Source organism: Lissotriton vulgaris, chromosome 6, assembly GCF_964263255.1.
Source record: "Lissotriton vulgaris chromosome 6, aLisVul1.2, whole genome shotgun sequence".
Lineage (NCBI taxonomy): Eukaryota > Metazoa > Chordata > Amphibia > Caudata > Salamandridae > Lissotriton > Lissotriton vulgaris.
Window position 1 is genome coordinate 1,829,956,002 of NC_141694.1, and position 23,224 is coordinate 1,829,979,225.

The window sequence follows — 23,224 nt, forward strand, 5'->3', positions numbered from 1 at the left end:
AGAGCGAATTCTATTTCCCTCATCTCGAAGGATACTTTGTTATTAGGGATTATCTCGGGGTAGTTATTTAGAGCATCTGGGGTAGCAGCGAATTGGGCCCCAAAATATGCAACCCATTGGCCAGGGGCTACGTTGTTAACTGGAACTGGCATATTGTCACCGCTCCCCCGTTTTACAGTGTGCCAACATTTTTGCATGTCCTTAATTTTACTTGCTTCCAAGAGATTAATCCATTGTTGCTCATCAAAATCCTTTTTTGCCTTATATTGAGCTTTTTTTATATGCTAATCGGGCAGCTCTAACCTCATATGCTGTTTTAGACCTAATTGCTTGAGATAGGGATTTATACGCTGCTCTGAAAACAGAATTATACCACTTTGCCGATTTCTCGTTTCCCACTGGTCGATTTATTTTCCATAATAAAAAAGGCCTTTAACCTTACAAACAGCTCCTCATGGGCCTTTGTTATATAAGTGGCGATGCCAACCTGGGTCTGTGAGGTTGATATTGTGGTTAGTGTGTCCTCCACAGCTAGCTTTATCCTTTCAAGGACATTAGCATTTTCTAATAGTGATCCCCATTTTATTCTTCGCATGTCATTTGTAATCACTATATCTGCAGTCGTTATTTCATTAACTACCATATCTGTTTTTAGCCCCTTTATATCCAAAGTTAAAAATGAAGGGTTATGGTTGCTCTCAGTTCCTTGTTGGGCTTTCATATCCTCAAGCCGGGGCCATAGCTCTAAATTTATAACGAAATAATCTTTGCGGCTACTTCTAGTTCCATTATTATATGTATGCTGTCCCTCGTTGTCTGACTGTGACCTCCCGTTTAATGCCCTTATACCCTTCTCTTGGCATAGACTTTTTAGCTGAAGAGCTGCCTCAGTCCATTTGTTTATATAAAGCAACCTAAGCTGAGGGACACCCCAATTAGAGTCCTCTTCACCGCTAAGATCACAGTCTTCGTGTCCAAGGGGCTCGAATGTACAATTAAAATCACCTACTATTACTAGATGGTTTTTCGCTCTAAATAAGTCAATAAAGTCATCTAGTTGTGAAACAGTAGGGGATGATTTTCCACCCACCATCCGTCTTGCATACACATTAACTACCACAACATCATAATCATGCTTAAAACGGATCTTTACAGCTAAAATATCTGGACAGTCTATGTTTAGTCCTCAACCTGATATTCAGAATTTTGTCTAACCCAGATAATAAGTCCCCCTGAAGGTCTTCCCTTTTCTCTGGTCGTGGACGGTTTACAAAAAGCAAGGTAACCGGAGTGAAAGATACAATCCCTTGACAAGGTTTCTTGGAAGATACAAATATCTTGATCCTCCATAAAGGAAGACCAATCTGATGACATTATCTTAGAAGACAGACCTGCGATGTTCCACGAGAGAATACATAATGAGGAACTCACCAACCTCTCAGTGGATTGGGGAGTTATCTGGGTCATACTACCTTCCAGTTGTGTGACGTTAGTTATCTGTAATCCTGTATTTAGGTTGTAAATTAATGTCACTGCACTGGGGCTATTTTCTATAGGTTGAGGATTGCTTGGTTGTAGTAAATCACATTCTTCAAGATCCGTGAGTGGGGCAAACCTATTGGCCAATCTTAAGTCTGTACATATAGGCATGCTTCTTGGGACTGGCAATAACTATCTACCTGCTCTTAGGGACCTGTTCTTCCCTAAGGTGTTACAATAAGATCTGTAAAAGAAATCTAACGGGAAGATAATAATCTTATTGGGGCAGGTATGTAAATTGTTTCCCAGATAGTCCAAAAGAAATCTGACTATTCCACTATTATTACAATTTACCACTATACAATCGCCCCCCAAAACCCTTCTTGTTTGGCCAATCCAAGACAGTCTTCTAGTCATGATCATCTGGTTTTGTATATCCCTATTCATAAACCCAGCACCCTGCAGTCGGTGATCCAGCCAATGCATAACCTTTAGCATTAGCTGAACTGTTGATTCAACCTGGTCCTCCTGTAGAGGTGGCACATTCCCCAGGACCACCACCAACGGGGCTGCTGCAGGTGGAAGATCTAGCATCCGTAGTCCTGAAGTAGAGGGTCCATTGGCTTGTCTTCCATGGCTCCAGTGGTTTCCTTGGGTACTATTCCTTGTTGACGGAGAAGTGGGGTCTGTAGGGATTTTGTTCATAGTACTGTTTGCTGTGATTAGAGTATTATTATCGCCTGCTTTATTTGTGACTTTATCACCTGTTAAGCTTTCATTTGCTTGAGCAAATTCGCCAGATGTATCTAGTACGTCCGGAATCTCCTTTCCTCTAACTTCCACTGGACTTCCGTCTGCAGGGGGGAGTCTCCACTGGAGATGTACTTTATTTACCAGTTTTGCTTGCTTAGCGGGTGGCTTACTTGCTGGTTTATTAATTCCGTCTACAGAAGCAGATTTACTTTTCTCATGATCGAGCTCAGAGTTCTCATTGGTTACAGGCATTAGCGTTGGCTTGGTTTTGGCGTGCCTTCAAGCGCACGGAAATTGGACTTGGCCTGAGAGTCAAGGCTGTTTAACCTTTCTTCCATCCGACTCAGTCTTTCTGTACATGGGTTTACGAGTGTAAGCACAAGATGTTCTAGTTTCGTCCACATTTCCTCACATACAGCTGGTGGCTGATTATGCAGTGGGTTAGAATACACAGTGGCGACTTCTGAAGGAACACCTTCTTCTCCATTAATTACCACTGTTAAACCTTCCCCTCCTTTAGTGTTCATCTTCGATATTTTAGCATTTTCCGGTCTCTGCGGGCCCCCTCCCCTCTTTCTTTTAACTGCAGGATCCACAATTGGACCTAAGCCTGGGTATTTTTTTGGACCCATATCATTAATGGCAGGTTGCAGTCTAGGACATGCCGTAGCAGACTTAGCCACCGTTTCCCCAGATGGCAACCTTCCCTCGGTTAGGTCAGTTCTGTCAGTGACCAAGATGAGATCGGCCAACTTCTCCTTAATTTGCCCGTAATCAAAGATGTTATTATTGGAGGCTATGGCACCCAGAGAGGATCTTTTGTGTGGTAATGGATCCAATGATAGTCGTCGCTCTGTCCTTTCTATCTCATACTCAAGGGCAGAGGTAGCTCTTGTGAGAAATTGGTCAAGTGTCCCCGAAATACTTCCTCCTGTTTGCGCACTCTTACCCTTGGTCTCGCTTATTCATATTATTCATGTCCGCGCTTACAGTTAGTAGCGTCTGGTGCAGCTGCGCTCTAGGCGGGGGATTAATGGGGTTAATAATAGATTGGGTGACGAGACTAACCTTGTGAATGCTGTAGTTGAGATATTAAAGGTGTGGGCCAGCTCAGTTACTTCCATTCTCGGACGGGCCGGCCCTTGGCTCGGGCTTCGCTGCGCTGCGGGAGCCCTGGCCTCTCAAGCGATGATGATGGTGATAAGGGTTGTAGTTCCCTCACAGTGGCGGCAAGCAGTGTATGGCGAGGCCCCCAGCAGCGGTCTCCTTTACTACTGCGTTGACAGCAAGTAGGCAGGGAAATATCACAGCAGATATGAGTAAACTGGATCCCACGCTCAAGCAATGATGCGCGAGTGCACACCTCACAGAATGTGAAAAGGACAATTGCTCTTCAGGTAATGCGCATTCTAAGAGTGTCCTACTCCTGCTGCTTTTGAAAGTCTTGCAGCCCCTGCCGCATTCAGGCAATGCCCTCGCGGCTCCTGCTGTTCAAGACTCACCCATGGCCGGGGTCGCGTTCAGGATCACTCACGGCTCCTGCCCTATCCGTTCGAGGTTCACTCGCGGGTCCTGCCGCGTACGAGGCTCACTCACGGATCCTGCCTCATTCGAGGCTCTCTCGCGGCCCCCCTGCCGCGTTAGAGGTTACTCGCAGCTCCTGCCGTGTTCGAGGCTCTCTCGCGGCCCACTGCCGAATCCAAAACAGTTTTGTGATTGTGTGAGGAATGGACCATGTTGTTGCTTTGCAAATATCAGCAATAGGAATCAGGGCTCGACTGGCCTTAGCGGGGACCTGGCTTTTCCCCAGAGGGCCACCAGGGTGGGGGCCGTTTTGGCTAAGGGGCCATTTTTGCAGCTTAGCTGCAGTATCTGCCCACTGTAACAAAAGCAGCTGCAGCGTTTACCAGGGGCACTCCCTCCCCCACACATAGTACCTTTGACAAGTGCTTTCTATTTTGCAAATAGTCTGCAAAAGTCGGAAGATGCAAGCGTACAGAAGTGTACGCCAACCCCGTGGTATGTAAATGCAATAAGTGATTATTTTCTGTACTTTTGCATTAAGTGGGTTGATGTTTTGTTCCTGAACGTATATAACAATCTTTTTATTTAGCCGCATAAGAATACCTGCGGTAGTTTGCAAGCTTAAGAATACATTCCTGTGGTAAATTTAAGTACCCAAATTCTAAGACTTCAGGAGTCAAACTGCAAGAATTATTTCCTTGAGACTGGAATGTCTTAGTGTTCATTGGTTCTGTATGTAAATGTCTAGGTTGAGGCAAAGCTTCTTGTGTGGAACTAGAGATTGCTCCAACAGTGTTAAAAACCATGGTTGGCGAGCCAATGTTGGTGCTAGAAGTATCATTGTAAAAGAGGTTTGCTTGAGTTTCCGGACCACTAATTGAAGGAGTGGGAGAGGAGGAAAAGCGATGCAAATATTCCTGACCAGCTCATCCATAAGACATTGCCCTTAGATTGTTGGTGTGGATACCTGCTTGCAAAGTTTGGACATTTTGTATTTTGTTCACTTGCAAACAGATTATTTGTGGGAACCCCCATTTTTGAAAGTACGGTAGAAGGACCATGGGTGGAGTTCCCATTCATGGACTTGTTGCTGCGTCCTGCTTACAAATTCTGCAATTTTATTGATTGCCCCCAGACATGTTCTAGGAGTTGAATGTTGTGATGTATTGCTATTCTTCAGATTTTCTGTGCTGAGACAATTGGAGAGAGAGCATCTCCCCGCATTTGTATAGAATTCATAGTTGTCATATTGTCTGTTGCATTAGGAAAACTTTGTGTTGGAAGGTCGAAGGTTTCGCTGCTAGTTGAACAGGTTGCAGCTCCAGGTGATTGATATGGCGGCCCCTTATCTTGGAATTCCATACCCCCTGAACTGTGATGTTTTGGAGATGTGCACCCCAACCAATTAGGGAAGCATCCACTATGAGATTTATTTGTGGAACTTGGTCTTGAAAGAGCCTCCTCTTGGATAAAGTCTGTGGATTCCACCATTGCAGAGTAATGTGTGCGGCGGTCTACCAACATTAGATGGTGAAGTTGGCCCAGAGTTTGTGTCCACTGATGAAAAAGACATTCTTGGAGTGGTCTTGTGTAGTCTGGTATGCGGAACTATTGAAATACAAGATGCCATCATGCCTAGAAGTCACAGAAATGTTTTGGCTCGGATTTGACTCCCTGTTTGAAACTGTTAACTTAAAGTTACCATGGTGTGTATTTTGTCTGCATTTGGGTATGCAAATGCTAAATGTGTGCTGAGGATAGCTCCTAGGTATGACTGTATGGTAGCTGGTTGTAGATGTAACTGCTGTAGGTTGATGATGAACTCTAATTGATGTAGTAAGGTTAGGGTTTGTTGAGAATTTTGTTTGCAAAGGCTGAGGCTGTTAGCTTTTATTAACCAGTTGTCTAAGTATGGAAAGACATGCATGTTTTGTGTGCATAGATGTGCTGCCACTAAAGCCAGAAGTTTTGTAAATGCCCTTGGTGCAGTGATAATTCCAAAGGGCTGCGAGGCCTCCGGGTAGTTACGCGCTATATAAGTGCAATTTTCATTTCATTTCATTTAAAGGGAAGAACCTTGAAATTGATAATGGTTTCCTTGGAATTGAAACCTCAGATACATTCTGTGTGTGGGATGAATTGGTATATGGAAGTAGGCGCCCTATAACCACTTGGCTGCTAAGGCAATATTTTACTTTTCATTGAATTTCCATTGAAATCAATGAAAAGTGCATGACGAGTTACCCTTGTCATTAGCGGCGAAGAGGTTAAGTCTAAGGCAGCCATGAAATCTCCTTTCTGTAGCAAAAGAATGACCTCCTGAAGCAGGATCATATGGATGTATTCCGGTATGATGGGAATAAGGAAGTATAGCGAGTATACTCGTGTTTCCTGAAACTGTTTTTGAACTGGTTCCATTGCTCCTTTTTAGGTCTCGCCTAGCGATGCAGCGCCATGCGTTGCTCGCGTAAGCAAGACTTATTGTTGCCGACTCGCTTAGCGAAGTGGGACAGGACGGTGCACGAGCATAGAAACACATTGGAAACACATTGGAGACATGAGCTGTGAACGCATGCTTTTGGAGACATGGGCGTGAGCGTGTACAGCGGCGTTAGCAGCGTCTCTTCTCGCGCTCCCCCACAATTTCACTTTCGCAAGCGCGCCTGGACAGCCCATGTGCATGCTCACGGCGTCTTGTTGACTTGGGTTGCTTGTCTTTTCCATTTCGTTTGGTCGCAATTCTAGCGTCCCACACTCTGTTTTGCTCTCCGCCGAGTAAGAGCTCCGTTCCGCCCACACCGGCCTGCTACACAAGCTGCCAGCCATTGCCGCGATTACGCTGCAAAGAGGCTTTGTGGGTGGAAAGCAGCGCAGCCCAGTCGGGGAGCAGGCGCAAGTTCAGGCAGAGCGGGAGAGAGCAGGGGGCCCGTCAGACGGTGGCTGTCTCTGCGAGAGACCCCCCAAAAGTGAGCCTCGACAGTCGGCATTTCCTCCCCTGGCACTTCAGTGACTCGGAGCCTCATGCAGAAGACATTGTCCCACACTTCTGGCAGGGCAGGCAGCACAGAGGATTGCAAGCAGGCGTCAAAATCAAGGCGAGTCCAGGGCTGGGCGGGCTGGAGGTAATGGGTCTGTGTTGTGGGTATTGTATGGCCCTGAGGGATGGTACTGCGCATCAGAGTACGGCCATAGTTTATAGGGATTATTGGAAAAGAATCCACACGGTTTGCAAAGTGAGTGCGTATTGTCTGTATGTGTCTGATTGTGTTTTTCCTGGAAGCACTCCGGGCCACAGCCTGCAAATCTCTCATGAGTGCTCCGTGGGGGCACAGGGACAGTGAGGTATCTTGCCCAGACCATGGCTGGATGGATCTAGCTCTGGACTTCACGGTTTGTTCGGGTGAATCCCTTGTCATTATGTGCACAGGGTTGGCCTCCGAGCTTCCTGTTTCAGCGCCATGTTGTGCTTTTCTTTACTGAAATCTTTTATTTAGCTGAAACTGTCCAGGCATTGTTGTAGTATCACTCATTTTCCATATTGATTTTATGTCTCTTTCTTTAACATTGTTGTTAAATGTTAAGTAACATCATTCCCTGCAGGCTCTTGGAGCTTATTTTCCTATGCAGCACAGCTCAGTTTGTTTCTAACTTTATTTATGCCACTGCATCTTCTCTGCTAATATAGCCACCACTTTTACACCATCCCATAGAGAAGGCACCGGGCTCATCCATCTCTCTTTGTCAGTGGCTCTCTGTCTCTCACCAGAACTGTGCGAGCTGCCATGTTGATGTGTGTTTATTGGGGACAGAAAAGCATCCTCTGAGGTGACTGAAGTGGCGCGTTTGCAGTGGATTCTCGGGCACAGCTTCTGCTCACTGAATCTGGATCTTCAGGGCGCAAGAAGATAATGAAGAGGGTACATTTCTTGAAGTACAGGTATGGCAAAGACCACTACTTACTCCTTTGTGCAGTGTCATAAGCCTTTCTCCTGCACCAAGATCGATTGAAGTAAATTACTAGGAGACTACACCGACCTGTGCGCTGCTATCACCCGCACAGCTGAAGGCTTGGAGACTTGCGGAGTGAGGATCTGCACTTGCAAGCCATCAAGAATTTTGATAATTCTTCTACCTTCAAGAAGCTCTGGATAAACATAGAGTCAGTTCCAATACCCCAGACATGTAAATAACCGCCCTCATCAGATTGTACCCACCGTTTGGACCCATTATTAATATGGGTGTCCCACCAGCTTTAGGTTAATTTTTACGTCGAGAATCTCAACACTTACAAGGTCCAAAAGGTAAGACCTATTGGCTATGCCAATAGTTGTTTATATATGGGACCAATATGTGTGCCTTTCCAGGTTTGAAGTATAGGAAAACCTGAATTGGCATTCAAGATTGCATTGATCTATGGCACACAGAAATCCAAATATGATCGGACGAGATAGGAAGGAATCCTATCTAGGCCAGCAGTCTTCCCCTGCTTTTGCAAAGGGACAGCCCTCTCAGTGTCTATTAAAGAACAAACATTTGCAATGCAATAGGTCTCGCAGTTACGCAAGTTTAAGCTATTGGCATTGTAAATAATAATGCCTTTTATTTAGGTTTTTTAAAAAGAAAATAAAAGGCATTATTTGCAATGTCAATAGCTTAAACTCGCTTAACTGCGAGACCTATTGCATTGCAAATGCTTGTTGTAGTAGAGCGGTTATTTCTTGTTGTAGAAGATGTCGATGTTGAATTGATAGTTTGTGTTTGCCAGGTGGGATATTTGGAGTTTTAATGAGCTCCAAACAGTAACCATGTTGGATACTATCCAACACTCATTAACTGGTTGATATTGATTTTCTAATAGGGAGAAAAGTTTGAAGAATACCGCAGACAGGTGTTAAGTGGTCTGGGGGAATGGTAATGAAGTTATTGCTTGGTACAGTTGTTTAAGGTACTGGTATTATTCCCACAACTTCTTCCTTTAAAATTTTTTCCTCTGTAGAATGTTTTTGGAGTGGTTTATCCCTGGTTTTGGTATGCTGACCCTGTATTGCCTGAGGCGGTAGATCTTGCACCTTACTTATGGTTGGAACCAGGGTAAGTGCCGGTTCATAGATCCCTCATTGATTGTGTGACATCCGTGTCCTTTTTTATTTTATCAAGGGCTCTGTCCACTTGATTGCCAAAAAGATGCTCCTTACCAAAAAGAAGGTTTAAAATTGCCCTTTGTACCTCGGCTTAAATCATGAAACACAGTCATGCATGCCTACGTAATAGGATGCTAGTATTTATACCTCTAACAGCAGTGTCAGCTGCATCTAATGCACATTTTATGAAATTGTGGTAATGAGCTTTCCCTCATGAACAATTTCCTGCCCTCTTAAACTGTGTTCCTCTGGGAGGAGACCCTCCATTTCGCTCCAGTGGGTTCTGTCATATCTAGCTAATGGAGCCTGGCTGTAGGCTATGCACCAATGGTTAGCTGCTTGTACAGCTACACGTCTCCTGGAAGTATCTATTAGTATAGACTTTCTCTGGAGGTGGTACATCTCCTGGTGTTTGAGACTCCCAGGAAGTCTGGGGATAACTGAACTCTATATATATATATATATATATATATATACACACACACACACACACACAAGATCTGATGGTGCAATGGTGCAGCTTTATATTTCCTGTTCATGTGAGGTGTTATGACTCTAGCTTTGACAGGGTCTTTAAAAATGTCGTGAACCACCATGCCCTTAGGGCGTGGTAGGTGTAGTGCTCACCCCCCACCCCCCACTCTGAGCATCAGATAAGTTTCTGAAAGAAAATCCTCCTCTATTGGGTCCTTATGTAAGGGGATATTATGGAAAGCTGCTGCCCTTGATATTAAATCCATATATGCAGAAGGTGATGACGGTTGTGTGGGATAGATATAATGGTCGAATGTGGTTCGACGACAGTCATCCCTAGCATCCTCAGGATGTATGTATTATTGTATATCCTCATTATCCGCTACCGTGAGTGAGGAGACATGTTACCTGCCTCAGACAACTGTGGTGAGTGAGGTGGTAGAGAGGATGGTGGGGGTGGTATTCATAGGTTAGGTGAAGCTGGAATAGGGATGTGTAATGAGCTAGTGGCAGCATCATTCTTTGGAGGTTGAAGAGAAACATCGAAAGCCTCTTTGAAAGTTAATTGTCCTTTTTTGAAGAGCGAGGTTTTGCTGGTTGAAGCACTATTTTCATAGTTCCAGGCTTAATCTGAGCGTTTTTTTTCTTCTGGTCGATCTATTCCTGCTACATTGAGGATCGGATCTGGTGGAGATTTCTGCCCGAAAATGAAGCATTTCAGTGGAGGAAGCTTCGATTTAGTTGGAGCTGTGGTCGGATGAAAAATAGTATGTTTTAGTTTCCGTGCTGAGACAAATGATCGAGGGGCTGTAGATCCAGAGGTTGAGGAGGTGGAGGCCCCTGCTGCAGGCCAAGTTTTTGGAGAGCCAGAGAACGGGGCTTCTAAGACCGTTTTTCAGTGTGCGCCTTTGCCATTTTGCAGTGGCGGACCGTAAGTAGTCTTTTTGGTTGGAGCTGATGTTTTGGGCTTTGGATCACGGGTAAAAGTATTCCCTGTCGGAAGCTTCTGGGCGATTGAAGGGTGGCAGAGTCCTGGTTGGATTAGGAATCTGAATCCTAGATAGGGATTCATTTTGTGCTGCTAAATCTTTCTCGTCCCCCTCCTGCTGTTGACCGAAGATGTCCAGTATTGTATCAGTATTTGTTAATTGCATAGATGTCCCTTAAGTCTCATAGCACTAGCTTATACTCAGGTACTGGAGGAACGAGGAGAGGGAGAACTGTTGGGGGGTGGGAAGGGACTCAGAATAGCAAGGTTTTGAGGGATCTGCGGAATTTCTTATGGTCGATTTCCATACGGAGGTGTGTAGGCAAAGTGTTCCATATCGTAGGGGCAATTTTGGAGAATAATCTGCCACCATTCTTGATGGTGCGGATTTTGGGTACAGTTAAAAGTTGTGTGCTGGCAGATCGAAGGGTTCTTGATGGTTGGTATTTCTTTTAGTTTCTGTGCTAGATTTTGAGGCCTTTTTCTGTTAAGAGTTTTGTGTACCAGATAGCACAGTTTAAAGATGATTTGCTTTCTGATGGGAAGCCAGTCAAGATGGGGGCAAAGGGCGAGTGAGGGGGGGGGGGGAGGTTGAGAACCAGTCTAGCTGCTGTATTCTTCAGGACCTGGAGCTTTGTCAAATGTACTTCATTTATGGATGCTAATAGGGCACTGCAATAGTCCAGGCGGCTTATGATTAGTACCTGCAATAAAGGCATGCATGAGGACAATGGGATCCATTTAAAGGTTTTTCTGAGGCTACGCATTAGTCCATAGCATGTGCAAATCACATGATTGATGTGATCAGACATAGCGAGTTTATCGTCTATTATCACTCCAAGATTGCAGGCTGCCGTCTAAGGTGAAGGGCAGGGGCCCAGGGTAGCCGGCCAACAAAGAGTATAATCTCAGTTTTACCAGCGTTGAGTTGGAGATGATCGTTTGTCATCCACACATTGATGTCTACCATACTTTGCTTAAATCTGTGTTTTGTGTTGTTAGGATCAGGTCCAAGGGTAACTAACAATTGAGTGTAGTCCGCGTACGACACTATCAAAGCCATAGGCTTTAATTATCTTGGCTAAAGGAGATAAATACAGATTAAAAAGTGGGGCTTGAAATGGGTTCCTGGGGAACACCCTTGTCAATGGGCTGGCTACTGGAGGTTAAGGCTCCTATTTGGACTTTGGATGGGCTGTCTGTCAGGTAACTCATGAGCCAGCTCAATGCGGGGCCCTCGACTCCAGGCTCCCGTAAGCGGTCCAGAAGGAGGTAAAGGAAGATGGTGTTGAAAGCCACTGACAGGTCAACTAAGACCAAGATGGCAGATTGTCTGACATCAAGGGCGAGCCTGATGGGATCTACTATCTCCAGTAAGACTGTTTGGGTGCTGTGGAAAGCCTGGAACCCAGATTGAGAGGAGTCCAGCAGGTTGTTGCTTTCTAGGTATTTAGAAAGCTGATTGTTTATCAGTGATTCAAGGACTTTTCCAAAGAGCCAGGAGAGAGATTGGCCAGTAATTATGGTGCTGTTTTGGGTCAGCATTGGGCTTTTTTAGGATGGGTCAGACTATGGCCTCTTTCTAGATTGAAGGCACGGTGGATAAAGAAAGTGAACAATTGAATAGTTTGGTTAGACTGGGCAAAAGGGCTGGTCCGATTTTGGATATAATCTGGGAGGCGGCTTGATCGGAAAGGGAGCTATATTTAATCCTTGTGAGGGTGGTTAAGACGTCATCCTCCGTGACTAAGCGAAATACTCAAAGAAGGTTGGATTGTGGGAGGAGATGGTCATAGTTTCTCTCTGAAGATGGTGTACCGGTTGGTTGGGGAAAGAGTCTATGAATGATATTAATTTTGTTCACAAAGAAGGCCGAAAGAGAGTCAACCCACTCCTGCGAGGCGATCTGCGTTGTTTGACACGAGAGGGGGGATTGGTGAATTCTTTCAGGATCCTATACAGTTCTGTGTGGGAGTTGGATGCCTGATTGATTCGATCACCTAGGTAGGATTTTTTTGGCTGCCGCTATGTGGTCCATATAGCACTGGTGTGTTATTTTATAGCCCGGTCTATCCGTAACATTTTTTGTGTGTCTCCATTTACGTTCTGCCTTTATGGCAGCTAGTTTGTCAATTTTTAGGTCTGGGGTAAACCGGGAAGGGGGGGGGGGGGAGGGAGTTTATGAGGGCATTTGACTTGTTTTATTGGGGCAATTTTGTTGAGGGTCAGGCTGATCGCTTGCTCGAGAATTATGTCAGCCACATTGGGGAGGTTTAGTTCGGATGATGAAAGGGGGGCAAAATGTGCAGAAAAGGTATCTAAGTTAATTTTATTCTAGGACCTGTATAGCCTTGGTTCTTTCAAAGGGTCTCGTCGGGTCTGTATACCCAGTATTTGAAATTTTAGTGCATGGTGGTCGGACCATAGGACTGGGATTGGTTGGTTGGTCGACCTTTACCTGAGGAGAATTGGTGAATAGAAGATCTAAGGTGTGACCAGCTATGTGGGTGGGACCAGTCACCAGTTGATTGAGTCCTAGAGTGTTTAAGTACATGGTCTGCTTGCCTACGCTGCATTTCTTGCCATCGAGCACTATCCTGAAGAGTCTTTTTTATCTAAAAGACTTGCAGGCCTCACAGCTTTCTTCTTGATGATTGGGCAAAAGGCATAGGTTGCAAAAAGAGTGTTGGTCGTAAGGGCATAGAGTGACACTTTGAACAGAAGCAGAATGGAGTTTACTCCATTTGCAGGTCATTCTCAAAATGATGTTGGAAGTGCAGAAAGAGGCCTAGCTGAGCGTGGCCCGTGGATGAGGAAATGAGCCTTAGACCAGCTACCCAGGAGGGTGATCAATCAGATGCGATAAAACTACGCGATCAAGACAATACAGTTGAGTGGAGATCTATTAGAGAATTGAAGGGAGCCGGAAGGTGTGTGTCTCGAACCGGAGCTCAAATGATTACATCTGAACCGGTCGGCGGAAAAAAACTATCTGAAGATGGCATTGATGACCATTTATTTATTTATTTTGAAAGTTTTATATAGCATGAACAAGATCTTTGCAGATATCAGAGCGCTTTACAAAGAGAGGGTACATGAGGGAGCATAGTCAAACAAGTAGGTCAGTAAAGCTAACAGTACAAAAAGGTGGGGTCAAAGCTAATCATGTAAAGCAATAATACAAATAAGCAAAGGGGTCGAACAAGTAGTACAGATCTGTGCAGAGTCTTTAAGAGTCCGAAATAATAGTTCAGGTGTATTTAGCCATGAGGATAGCTTTTACTTCTTTCTTAAAAAGTATAGTGTAGGAGATGAGCCTGATTTCAGGAGGGAGTGAGTTCCAGATTCCTGAGAAGGAGCGTTTATAAGTTTTTTCCTTCCGAAATCTTCGAGGCTTCAGCATAAGATTGTTTGTGCCTCGAGTGCTTCTAGAGCCGCCAGAGATTGTCAGCTTCTGAGTGAGGTAGCCGGGTGAGTTCAGGTGTACCACCTTGTGTGTCATGCAGGTGATTTTCAGGTGTATTCTGTCTTCCAAAGGCAGCCAGTTCAGGGATTTCAAGTCAGGGGAAATATGAGAGTGCTTTTTTGACCTCGTGATGAGTCTTGCTGCAGCGTTTAGGGAAGCTCTTAGGGGTGCAGTAGTGGTAAGGGGGAGACCGCAGAGGGCGATACTGCCATATTCTATTCGAGGGATGACTAGTGCTTGTACTGCAGTTTGAAAGTCTTTGGCTGGGAGGAAGGGTTTGAGTTTCCTCAAGGTATTGATTTGGAAGTTCGCTCCCTTAGTTGCCTTGCTGATATGTTGCTGCATGTTGAGATTGGTGTCAAGAGTTATGCCTAAAGATTTTGCTGAGTCCACGATGGTGGGTTGGACATTGAGTGCGGTTAGGTGTTTAAGCCAAATTTGAGTGGTAGAGATCTTCGCTGGAGGTAAGATCAGAAGGAACTCTGTTTTCAGAGCATTGAGTTTGAGATGATTATCGGCAAGCCAGGATTGGGTGCTTCTGATCGTTGAGTTTAGGAGCAAAATGTCTTTGGGGGATTGTAGTTTGAGATAAAGTTGGGTGTCATCGGCGTACATGTGAAAGAGTACATTGGATGCTTGTAGCAAAGTGGTGAGAGGTTCCATAACTAGGTTGAACAGAGTCGGAGATAGGAAGGATCCTTGGGGAACGCCTAGCGATACAGGTATTGGCGAAGCTCTTGAATTTCTGCGACCTGTTGTGTAGAAAGGAAGTGAACCACTTGAGAACAGTTCCAGATATACCCATTCTTGTGTTTAGTAATTCGAGTAGCTTCTCATGTTTAACAGTGTCGAATGCTGAAGAGAGATCAAGCAGGATGAGGAGGCAGGTGTCGTTTTGGTCCAGGATTTGAAGTGCGTCGTCAATTATGTGAGTCATAGCAGTTTCTGTACTGTGCCCTGCTCGGAAGCCTGATTGATGAGGGTTGAGTAGCTCAAACTGGTCAATGTGTTTAGTCAATTGTAGTTGTGCGCATTTTTCCAGCAGTTTGGCGAGAGGGGGAATATTGGTAATGGGACGCTAATTGTTCAGATCAGAGGGGTCGGCTGTAGGTTTCTTTAGTAAGGGTGTGACTTGTCCAACTTTGAGGGAATCAGGTATGGTTCCTTGTTGAAGTGAGCTATTGATCATTTTAGTCCAGAGTGGGAGAAGCAAAGGGGTAAAGTCTTTTACAGCACCAGCAGGAAGGGGGTCCGTGAGGTGGTTGGATGGTTTCAAGGTGCTGAGCAGTTTGCCAATTTCTTCTTCAGAGTAGGTGTCAAAGGATGTCCATGTAGCATTGTTTTTTGGTACAGTGGGTGCTATGCAGTGGGGTCTGGAGTAGGGGCTTGCGTCAATGAGGAGATCGCTCTTTATGCTATCAGTTTTTTGGATAAAGAACGCGGAGAAGTCTTCACAGGAGGGTGCTTCGCGCTGAGTGGTTGGGGTTGTTCCTTGGTTTGTGTTCTGATTAGCTCGAACAGTTTTCTCGGACGGTTTTTTGCTTGGTCGAGCTGGAGGCTGAAGAAATCTGATTTTGAGCGTTTAATTTTCCTGAAATAGGCGTTTCTCTTTTTCTTCAGAGTTTTTAGGTGCAGTGCAGAGGGAGCTGATCTCCAGGTGCGCTCTGCCATTCGCATGTCTCGTCTATCCTCATTGAGACTTCCGTCGTATCATGGATTGGAGATTTTGATGGAGACTCTTTTTAGCTGCATAGGTGCAGCCTCATTAATTATTGAGGTCATAGCGTTGAGATAGTGGTCAGTCAAGGATTGAACGTCCATCGCGCCGGTAGGTGGAAGTAGGAGATTGCAGCTGTTAGGAGGCAGAGAGCTTGGCTTGAGTTTTTTCAGGTCTCTTTTACAGACTTTGGGCTTGGAGGATTGAACCGGGTTAAATTTAACTTTTTCATTGATGAAGAATGTGACAATATGATGATCTGACCAGTCACAGGGTTGGATGGACTCGAGTTGGATATAGTCCTCTTTGGAGATGATAAGGTCGAGGATAGAACCTTTCTCGTGGGTCGGGCTGTTGCATATTTGGGTGAGGTCATGGGCATTGAGGAAGTTTTTAAGGCTATTTACCACCGCGTCATTGTGGTCGTTCCAGTGGAGGTTGAAGTCGCCAAGGTATATTTGGGTGAGCTGCCGTCCTAAATTGGTTGAGATCATATCCATGATTTGTTGGGAAAAGGTAAGGTTGTCCCTGGGTGGGTGGTAAATGCCGTGCAGAGAGCATATCGGTTTGCCCTCACAGATAATGTCAAGGCAGATGTATTCACAGGATGTAGGGGATGGTAGGGAGGTGGAGTTGACTTTCCGAACAGAGAGGTTATTCCTGTAGATGCATGCGATTCCACCGCCTATTTTGCCGGGACCTGTCAAGTCTAATGATGTGGTAGTTGGGAGGAACCAGAATATCCATTATAGGTGATGAAGATTCAGTTAGCCAGGTTTCAGTCAAAATGATTAGGTCAAGGTCCAGTGTTAAGATGAGATCAGCGATGGCGGCGGAATGTTTCGAGGCCGATCTGCAGTTGAGGAGAGTGCATTTGAGACGGGGTGTGTTGAAGGTGGTAGAGGGTTCTAGAGAGAGAGGGACTTTTCTAAGGTTATTAGGGATGGAGATTCTGCTGTTTAGAGTGGGGGGGTCTAAGGGGATTTGAGTGTATCGTGGGAATGGTGAGGTGTGTGGTGGATGTGTGGGGGGCTGAGTCGTAGGAGGGTGAGTGCGTCGAGGTCCGAAAGAGGGTTGCAGGGGCGATGAGGACGGTTGTTGCGATTGCGAACAGGGATTGCAGTCCAGTGTGAGGAGTGTTGGGTGAGAGTCAACCGGAAGGGAGGGGGACCTGTTGGGAGGGGAGGTGGAGGTGGGTGAGCCGTTGCAGGGGCGGCGAGTGCGGTTGTTGCGATTGCGAACAGGGATTGAGGTCCGGTGTGGGGAGTGTTGAGTGAGAGTCAACCGGAAGGGTGGGGGGCATGTTGGGAGGGGAGGTGGAGGTGGGTGAGGGTTGTATGGGGTGTGTGGAGAGTAGTTCTTTGATGATGTGCATGTCTTCTTTGACCTGGATGAGGGTGGCCATAATCTTGTCCAACGTGGGGTATGAGTTGGAGGTGGGAGTGGAGATCAGAGGTGCATGGCTGACCAGGGAATTAGCGTGCAGGTGGGGGAGTGGGCTGTGTTCGTGCAGGGCTCCGTTGTGTCAGTGTACAGGATGGTGTTAGGGAGGAGAGAGGGTTTGGGCGGGAGGGGTGTGGATGAGGTAGGGAGGGGGTTGGTGGTATGGTTGAAGGCATTGGTGGTAGGCGGGGAGAGCAAGGTGGAGGATGGGTGTATGTTAGTGGTGGTGGGGGTGCAGTAAGGGTAATGGGGGGAAATGGGATTGGAGATGGTCCTGTTGTGAGGAGGGGGCGTTAAATTCAGAGAGGAGGTGTGTTCTGCGTATTTAGTTAGAGGGTAGTGGGGACTGAGAATGGGGGTGGATAAAGGGTGAGAGTTGTTGTTGTGCGTGTCGTTCTGGTGCTGAACTAGGTTGTGGGTGGGAGCTGTGATGTCAGGGGAGAGAGGAGTGTTAATGGTATGCGTGGAGGTCCGAGGGTTGGTAGGGGGGTGGGGGATGGGGCTGTGGGTGAGAGCAGTGGAGTCAGGGGTGAAAGGAATGGGAGTGGTATGAGTGGAGGTCCGAGTGTTGATGGGGGGGTGGGGGTGCGGCTGGTGCATGTGGGGGAGAGATCTGTGACTGTGATGGGGTAGCTACAGCAGGTGGGTGATTGACTAAGGTGCTGGGGGTAGGGGTGAAGTGCGTGTCGTTCTGGGGCTGAACTACGTTAGAAGGGTTGTGAGTGAGGGCTGTGGAGTCAGGGTTGTTAGGATTGGAGGTGATATGAGTGGGGGTCCTAGGATTGGAGAGGTGCTCTTTGAAGGTGGGGAACAGGTTGTCTAGTAGTTCCAGGTTCCTGTCTGTGGATTGGATTAGGACAATCCCGTTATTGTAGATAGTGATGGTGGTTCTGCCTGGGAAGAGTTGGGATGGTGTGATGGAGAGTGTTAGTCCATGAACGGATTTCCTGGTGGTGGAGACGGTGAGTAGGGTGAGGAACTCTTTTCTCCAACGAGCTCTGCGTGTGGTGTGGAAGATGATATCAGTGTTCAGGGATCCACTGACCGGTGAGAAGTAGGTGTCTGCAAAGGGGGTTTCAGAGTGGGACCGCAGGAAGTTGTGTTTAAAGCGTTTAGCAGCTTTTTTGGTGATTGTGGGTGGGTAGTTGATTTTATATGTGTGCTTGCCGATGAGATCCATGTTGGAATGGCGGTATAGGTAGGTGCGGCTAGGAGGCAGCGTACAAGCGCAAACAATAAGTTACATAGCACCAAAGTGACACTAGTGAGGAACCAAAATACATGAGGTAGTCATCGGTGCATTGCAGGAAAAAATTGAAATGGGTGCAGTTTGCAGAGATGTACAGAATACAAGTAGAAGTATAATACTGACGGTATACTGGAGCAAAATACAAATGCAACAGTAAGTTACATGAATCAAAAGTGACACTAGTGAGCAACCAAAAATATATGAGGTAGCAATCGGTGCATTACAGGAGTTAGATGAATCAAAAGTGACACTAGTGAGCAACCAAAAATATATGAGGTAGCAATCGGTGCATTACAGGAGAATAAAAAAGTGAGAGGAGTGCAGATTATAAAACAAATACAAAAAAAAACAAGTAGAAGTAAAATACTGCAATAAAAGGCAGACACTAACACAAGAAGGTGTCGATACACGGCTATGTAAAGTGCGCGGTAGTTGAGATTAGTCTAAAATGGCCAGTTCTTAGGGCAAGATCAAATAGTGAAAGTGACTAGTCCATGATGGCCGCCAATGAGAGAGACCAGTCTAAAATGGCCGCCAAGTAGGGGAGATAGAGACAGTAGTCCTCTGTTTGTTGTTGTTGCTTTGAGAGCAGGGAAGGGCAGTTTCACATTCTATTTGAGTACGCCCAGTTTCTAGCTTGCTGGGAGGGAGTCTTATCACTATTTTGATGGTCCTATGTGGAGGAGTTATGTCGGGGAGCCTCGTGGGCATCTGGAGGTACAGGCGGAGATTTATAGTTTCAGTTAATGACCCCTGCCATTTTGAACAAAGGAGGTCAAAAAGTGTGAGGCGAGTGAAGTAAATTAAATACCTTTTGGATATTTTCTGCTCAGTCGGTCCCTTAATGTTGACAGTGAAGTTTTGCCGACATCGCGTTTTTCAAGCATCGAGGGTCTAAGCAAAATGTGAAATATTAACGATGCAGTGAACTTCTGGCAGACTGCATGCTAGTCCCCATGCACGTCCGGGGAGCCTCGATCCCCGCCAGCACAACAAGAAGGCTGTAGGTCCGCAGGTCTGCTCCCAGGGCCCCGGCAGCAGCAGGGGGGGACCACAGGGAGTCACGTCCGCCGAGGGAACCTCGCTGTTGCCCGCAAGGCGGCCAGAGCTCCTGAGCTGCAGCCCCTCCCGCCTCGATAGGCGATGTCGTGTGTCTCCCGCTTTCCTCGCCGTTTGCCTCAGGGCTCCACTCTGGCAGTTCCTTGGGCAGCGGCGCAACACTACCGCTCGCAGCCAGCTCCCGCAGTCCGTAGTAGATGGGGGAAAGCTCAGTCGACCCCCTAGAGCCTGACGCCACCTCTCCTATGGGCGCCACATGAGTCCGGGCCAGAATCCGACCCCCACAGCCGGTGTTGGTGGCTATGCTCCCGGGCGTACCAAGCGCCTCCGATGCCAGAGCAGCTCCCTCGCAGTCCCTCACAGCGGGCACCCGTCGTCCATAGGTGCCGCCAGCTCCCAGCGGGCTCCAGGCAAACAGGGAATCCGTCCCGGTCTCCGACGATGTCCAGGGTCAGCCCGGAGTCCGGACAGCCCGGAGTCCGGACAAGGTGGTGGGGGGGGGTGTGTCTGTCCTCTCCTGCGACGGTCCCAGTCTGCGACCAGGGAACCCCTGCTGGCTCCGGTCAGCGCCCCAGCAGGCTCCAGGCAGCCAAACGTCCGTCCCAGGCTCCTCCGATGGCCAGTGGCAGCCCGGTGTCCGGCAAAGGCGGGGGCGATTCGGTCCTCTCCCGCGCCGATAAAATAATGTTCCAGTTACTTGAGGTAGTTGTTGTAGTTGCGTTCCAGTTGAGTAGCTAAGGATGCCCGGGATGCTGGGTGCTAACAGGGATTAAATCCAGAATTGGAATCCCAAGCACTCGGAGCTCCGACCAAAAGCTCCTACCCGGCGGCAATCTTGAGCCATCAAAAGCATTTCAGTTTTTCAGACCATGCGCAGAATTACCAAAAGTAGGAGTCACACAGCCTGGTGACTCCAAGAAAACCTCTTGAAACTAAAGCTTGTAATCATCCCAACCCAACACTAGACGGCGGAATTATGTAAAGCATGTGTGCTCATGCCAAGTGATTCATCAAGGTATCAAATACCCAGATCACTAACCTGTGAGGGACCGCACCCTTCAAATGTGTGTGGGGGAACAGGGGAGGAGTGCTTCAGTCTTGGAAACATTATGCTGAAGTCAACTATTTTAATTAAAGAGACTATTACAATAAAGTATCTGGAGAGGGTTTCAAAGAGTACTTGGATATCATCTATGCTAATGATAATCGGATGATCAGCACAATAAAACTGGCATTGGGGAGCGGTCTTTCAAGTCAAGAATAACGGTGGTTTAAAAACAAACAAGATTCATCCCTGGGAGGCCTTGTTCCCCATATCTCTGAAAACATTTCACCTTTAGAAGATAGTAGCTCCTCATTCTTTTTGAATGTTTGGATATATATAAAAAACACAACCAACTAGAGGTCCTCCTCTGCATTAACAGAGGCTGACCGCTTTATTCAGCCATTCCAAGATATGGCCTGAAGCCAAACTATTGAGTATCTAAACTACCTTCTCCCTAAAAAAAGGTGCAAGAGTGAAGGAGGACAAAGAAGTTAAAGCAAGGTCCAGGCTTGTAAAGCACTCAAATACTATTCCTTTTAGAGGGTATCTGATTAGTTATCTTCTAAAGATACTGGGACAAATGCAGTTTGTTGTATATAAAATCAGTGCGAGATGGTCCTGCTTAAGTAATTTCACAGTGGACAATGTAGCCGGTGCATCATTCTGGTCAATCCTAGTCCTAATAGAGGAGGCCTTCAAGTTCTTGAGTGGAAGGAGTGTCTGTAATAGCTTCTTATGGAGTTAAGTACTTTGGGCAATCAGCAAAGGCCCCAGTCAAGCTCAGCAAATGGCCATACATCAATTAAAAGTTACTTGTGTCATAAAAATGTAAAAAAAAAAATGTAAATTGATACTTGTATAGCGCACTACTCACCCGCAAGGGTCTCAAGGCGCTTGTACGAAAACCGCTGTGGAACCCATCTTGGCTTTCCCTGTGAGGCGTCCACTCCTGGGCACCCCCAAGGTGGAGGCCAGGCATCCTTAGCGTTTTGGGGGCCGTTGTGGAGATTAAGCAACTATTGCCCAGAGTTGCAGAGTGGGACTCCAAGATTGGAATAGGCATGAGGCGAGAATTATCAGGTCCATGGAATTTTGAGCCCAAGACCCGCCGAGGCGGGGAATTGAACCCTGGTCCCAGGCTAGACCTCTGCATCAGGGTCTGCCGCTCTAATCATTGAGCCACACTTCTCCACATAAAGAAAGGAAGTAGCAGCTGCAGGGTACCTCTGGCGAAGTACAACCTTACATGACAGGAACTTTACAAAAAGGATCACTTGTGTGAAATCTGCAACAGCACAATCACAGGGTTTTCAAGAAAAGAAATACACACATCAAAATAACTTTCTTTAATGAGACTCGGAAGCAACAATTTCCATCTCCAGTACGCTGGATCTAAAAAACAAATTAATGAGACTGAATATTTTGCAATATGTGGAACATGGCGAGCATTAAGAGAGGCAACAATCTGAATTATAAGCCTGAAGAAGTTAGACAATTTGAAGCCATCTTTTACAATCATATTGCTCCAAGCTGCTATTCTAATGCGGTTTCTAAAATGAACCCCATATGCTTCTTGGTAAGGCTTTGGTAAACAATCTTTTGCAGTGCTACAACCATATTATTGAAGTGCTCCAATACTTTTTCTTTCCAAAACTGCAGACAAGGCAACTAGAATTATTTACAGGTCAAGAAAATGCTCTTTTAGTACAGGAAGTGTGCATTTTCAGTTTTATTAGTTCATTGAACCGGCTGCTGTTGAAATATTCCATCCTATCACTGGGGGTAAAGTTCGACAATCATTGCATGTCCCTGAAAATAAAGGAACACAGAAAAAGAACATGGTTACTAGTCTCTAGTGGCAAAAGGCAAGTTTTTGCCAAACATAATATTGACAGTACTGAATGCTAGAACTTACATTGGCAACACAATAATGGGAAGAAGAAATCAATTACAAAAAAAACGCTTTAAACCTCTTGGCCAGAGGGGCCAAGGGTGAACAACAACTTAAACACCCCCTTCACAGGAGACACACGGTACATAATATAACACAATAATCAAGGGATTTTAGGGTGCCAACCAGAGGAAATTTAACATGCAAGATATTTGGACAATATCATTTAACCTGTAGCAAACCACCATGACCTCTGTTGAGCCACTCTATTCATTCGATACAGACTGAATGCGCCTATAGGATGTTTATAAATAAATAACAAAACTAGCATTTGCAGCTAAAGGTATAGCAGCAGGTCAAAGAAACAAAATTGTAAGGGAAAAAGAATACGCAGTGCACATCAGGGCCATATAGCAGTACAGGGCACAATAAAGATGTAGTTGGTCTAAAGATATCATCAAAAGATGAACATGTGAGCATCAACGTAGCTGATCGAAAATCAACACTGCAATGGGAATCGGATTTCAAGCACTTATTCTGAGCAGAACAAAAACCAACATAGTACATGGTGTTTCACTGCAATGTTTTAAAAAACCAAGCTTGTGGTTTTGGGGAGAGGTAAAGGAATAAAGTATCCTGAAAACTGCTTTTCTTTTCTTGATCTAGCTCTGGCAAAAGGATGTGTGTATATTCAGGGCTAGGCTATACTTTGAAGCTTCCAGGAGTGATCCACTTACTGCAAGCATTCACCACAACATGGAATATAATGTAGTATGAAGATGCTGAAAAGGAAGCCAAAATTAACCTAGGCCGAGTAGAGCAATGGTATTCTATGCTTCTGCCTGGAAGAATACAGATCAGGCTTTCAAGGTGCATAAAATGCCAGAGGATAGTTTAAAAAGCATAATGCTGCAGAAGCATGTATGCACCTTTATGGGGTCAATAGTTTAAAGACCAAGAAGAAAGTACTGTAGATGGGTGTGAGAAATGTGTTG

At 46.0% G+C, this 23,224-nt stretch overlaps 1 protein-coding gene and 1 pseudogene across 1 annotated transcript in view; both read right to left on the minus strand.

Moving 5' to 3' along the window:
- LOC147709585 (uncharacterized) overlaps window positions 1–2,484 on the minus strand; it is a 50,682-nt pseudogene extending 48,198 nt beyond the window's left edge.
- Window positions 2,485–21,669: 19,185 nt separating this feature from the next.
- The window catches only part of HADHB (hydroxyacyl-CoA dehydrogenase trifunctional multienzyme complex subunit beta), a 147,903-nt gene continuing 146,348 nt past the window's right edge, over window positions 21,670–23,224 (minus strand). The window contains exon 16 of the mRNA XM_086928100.1: window positions 21,670–22,147. Within this exon, the coding sequence (XP_086784226.1) occupies window positions 22,112–22,147 (36 nt within the window). The 3' untranslated portion in view covers window positions 21,670–22,111. The remainder of the gene's footprint in view (window positions 22,148–23,224) is intronic.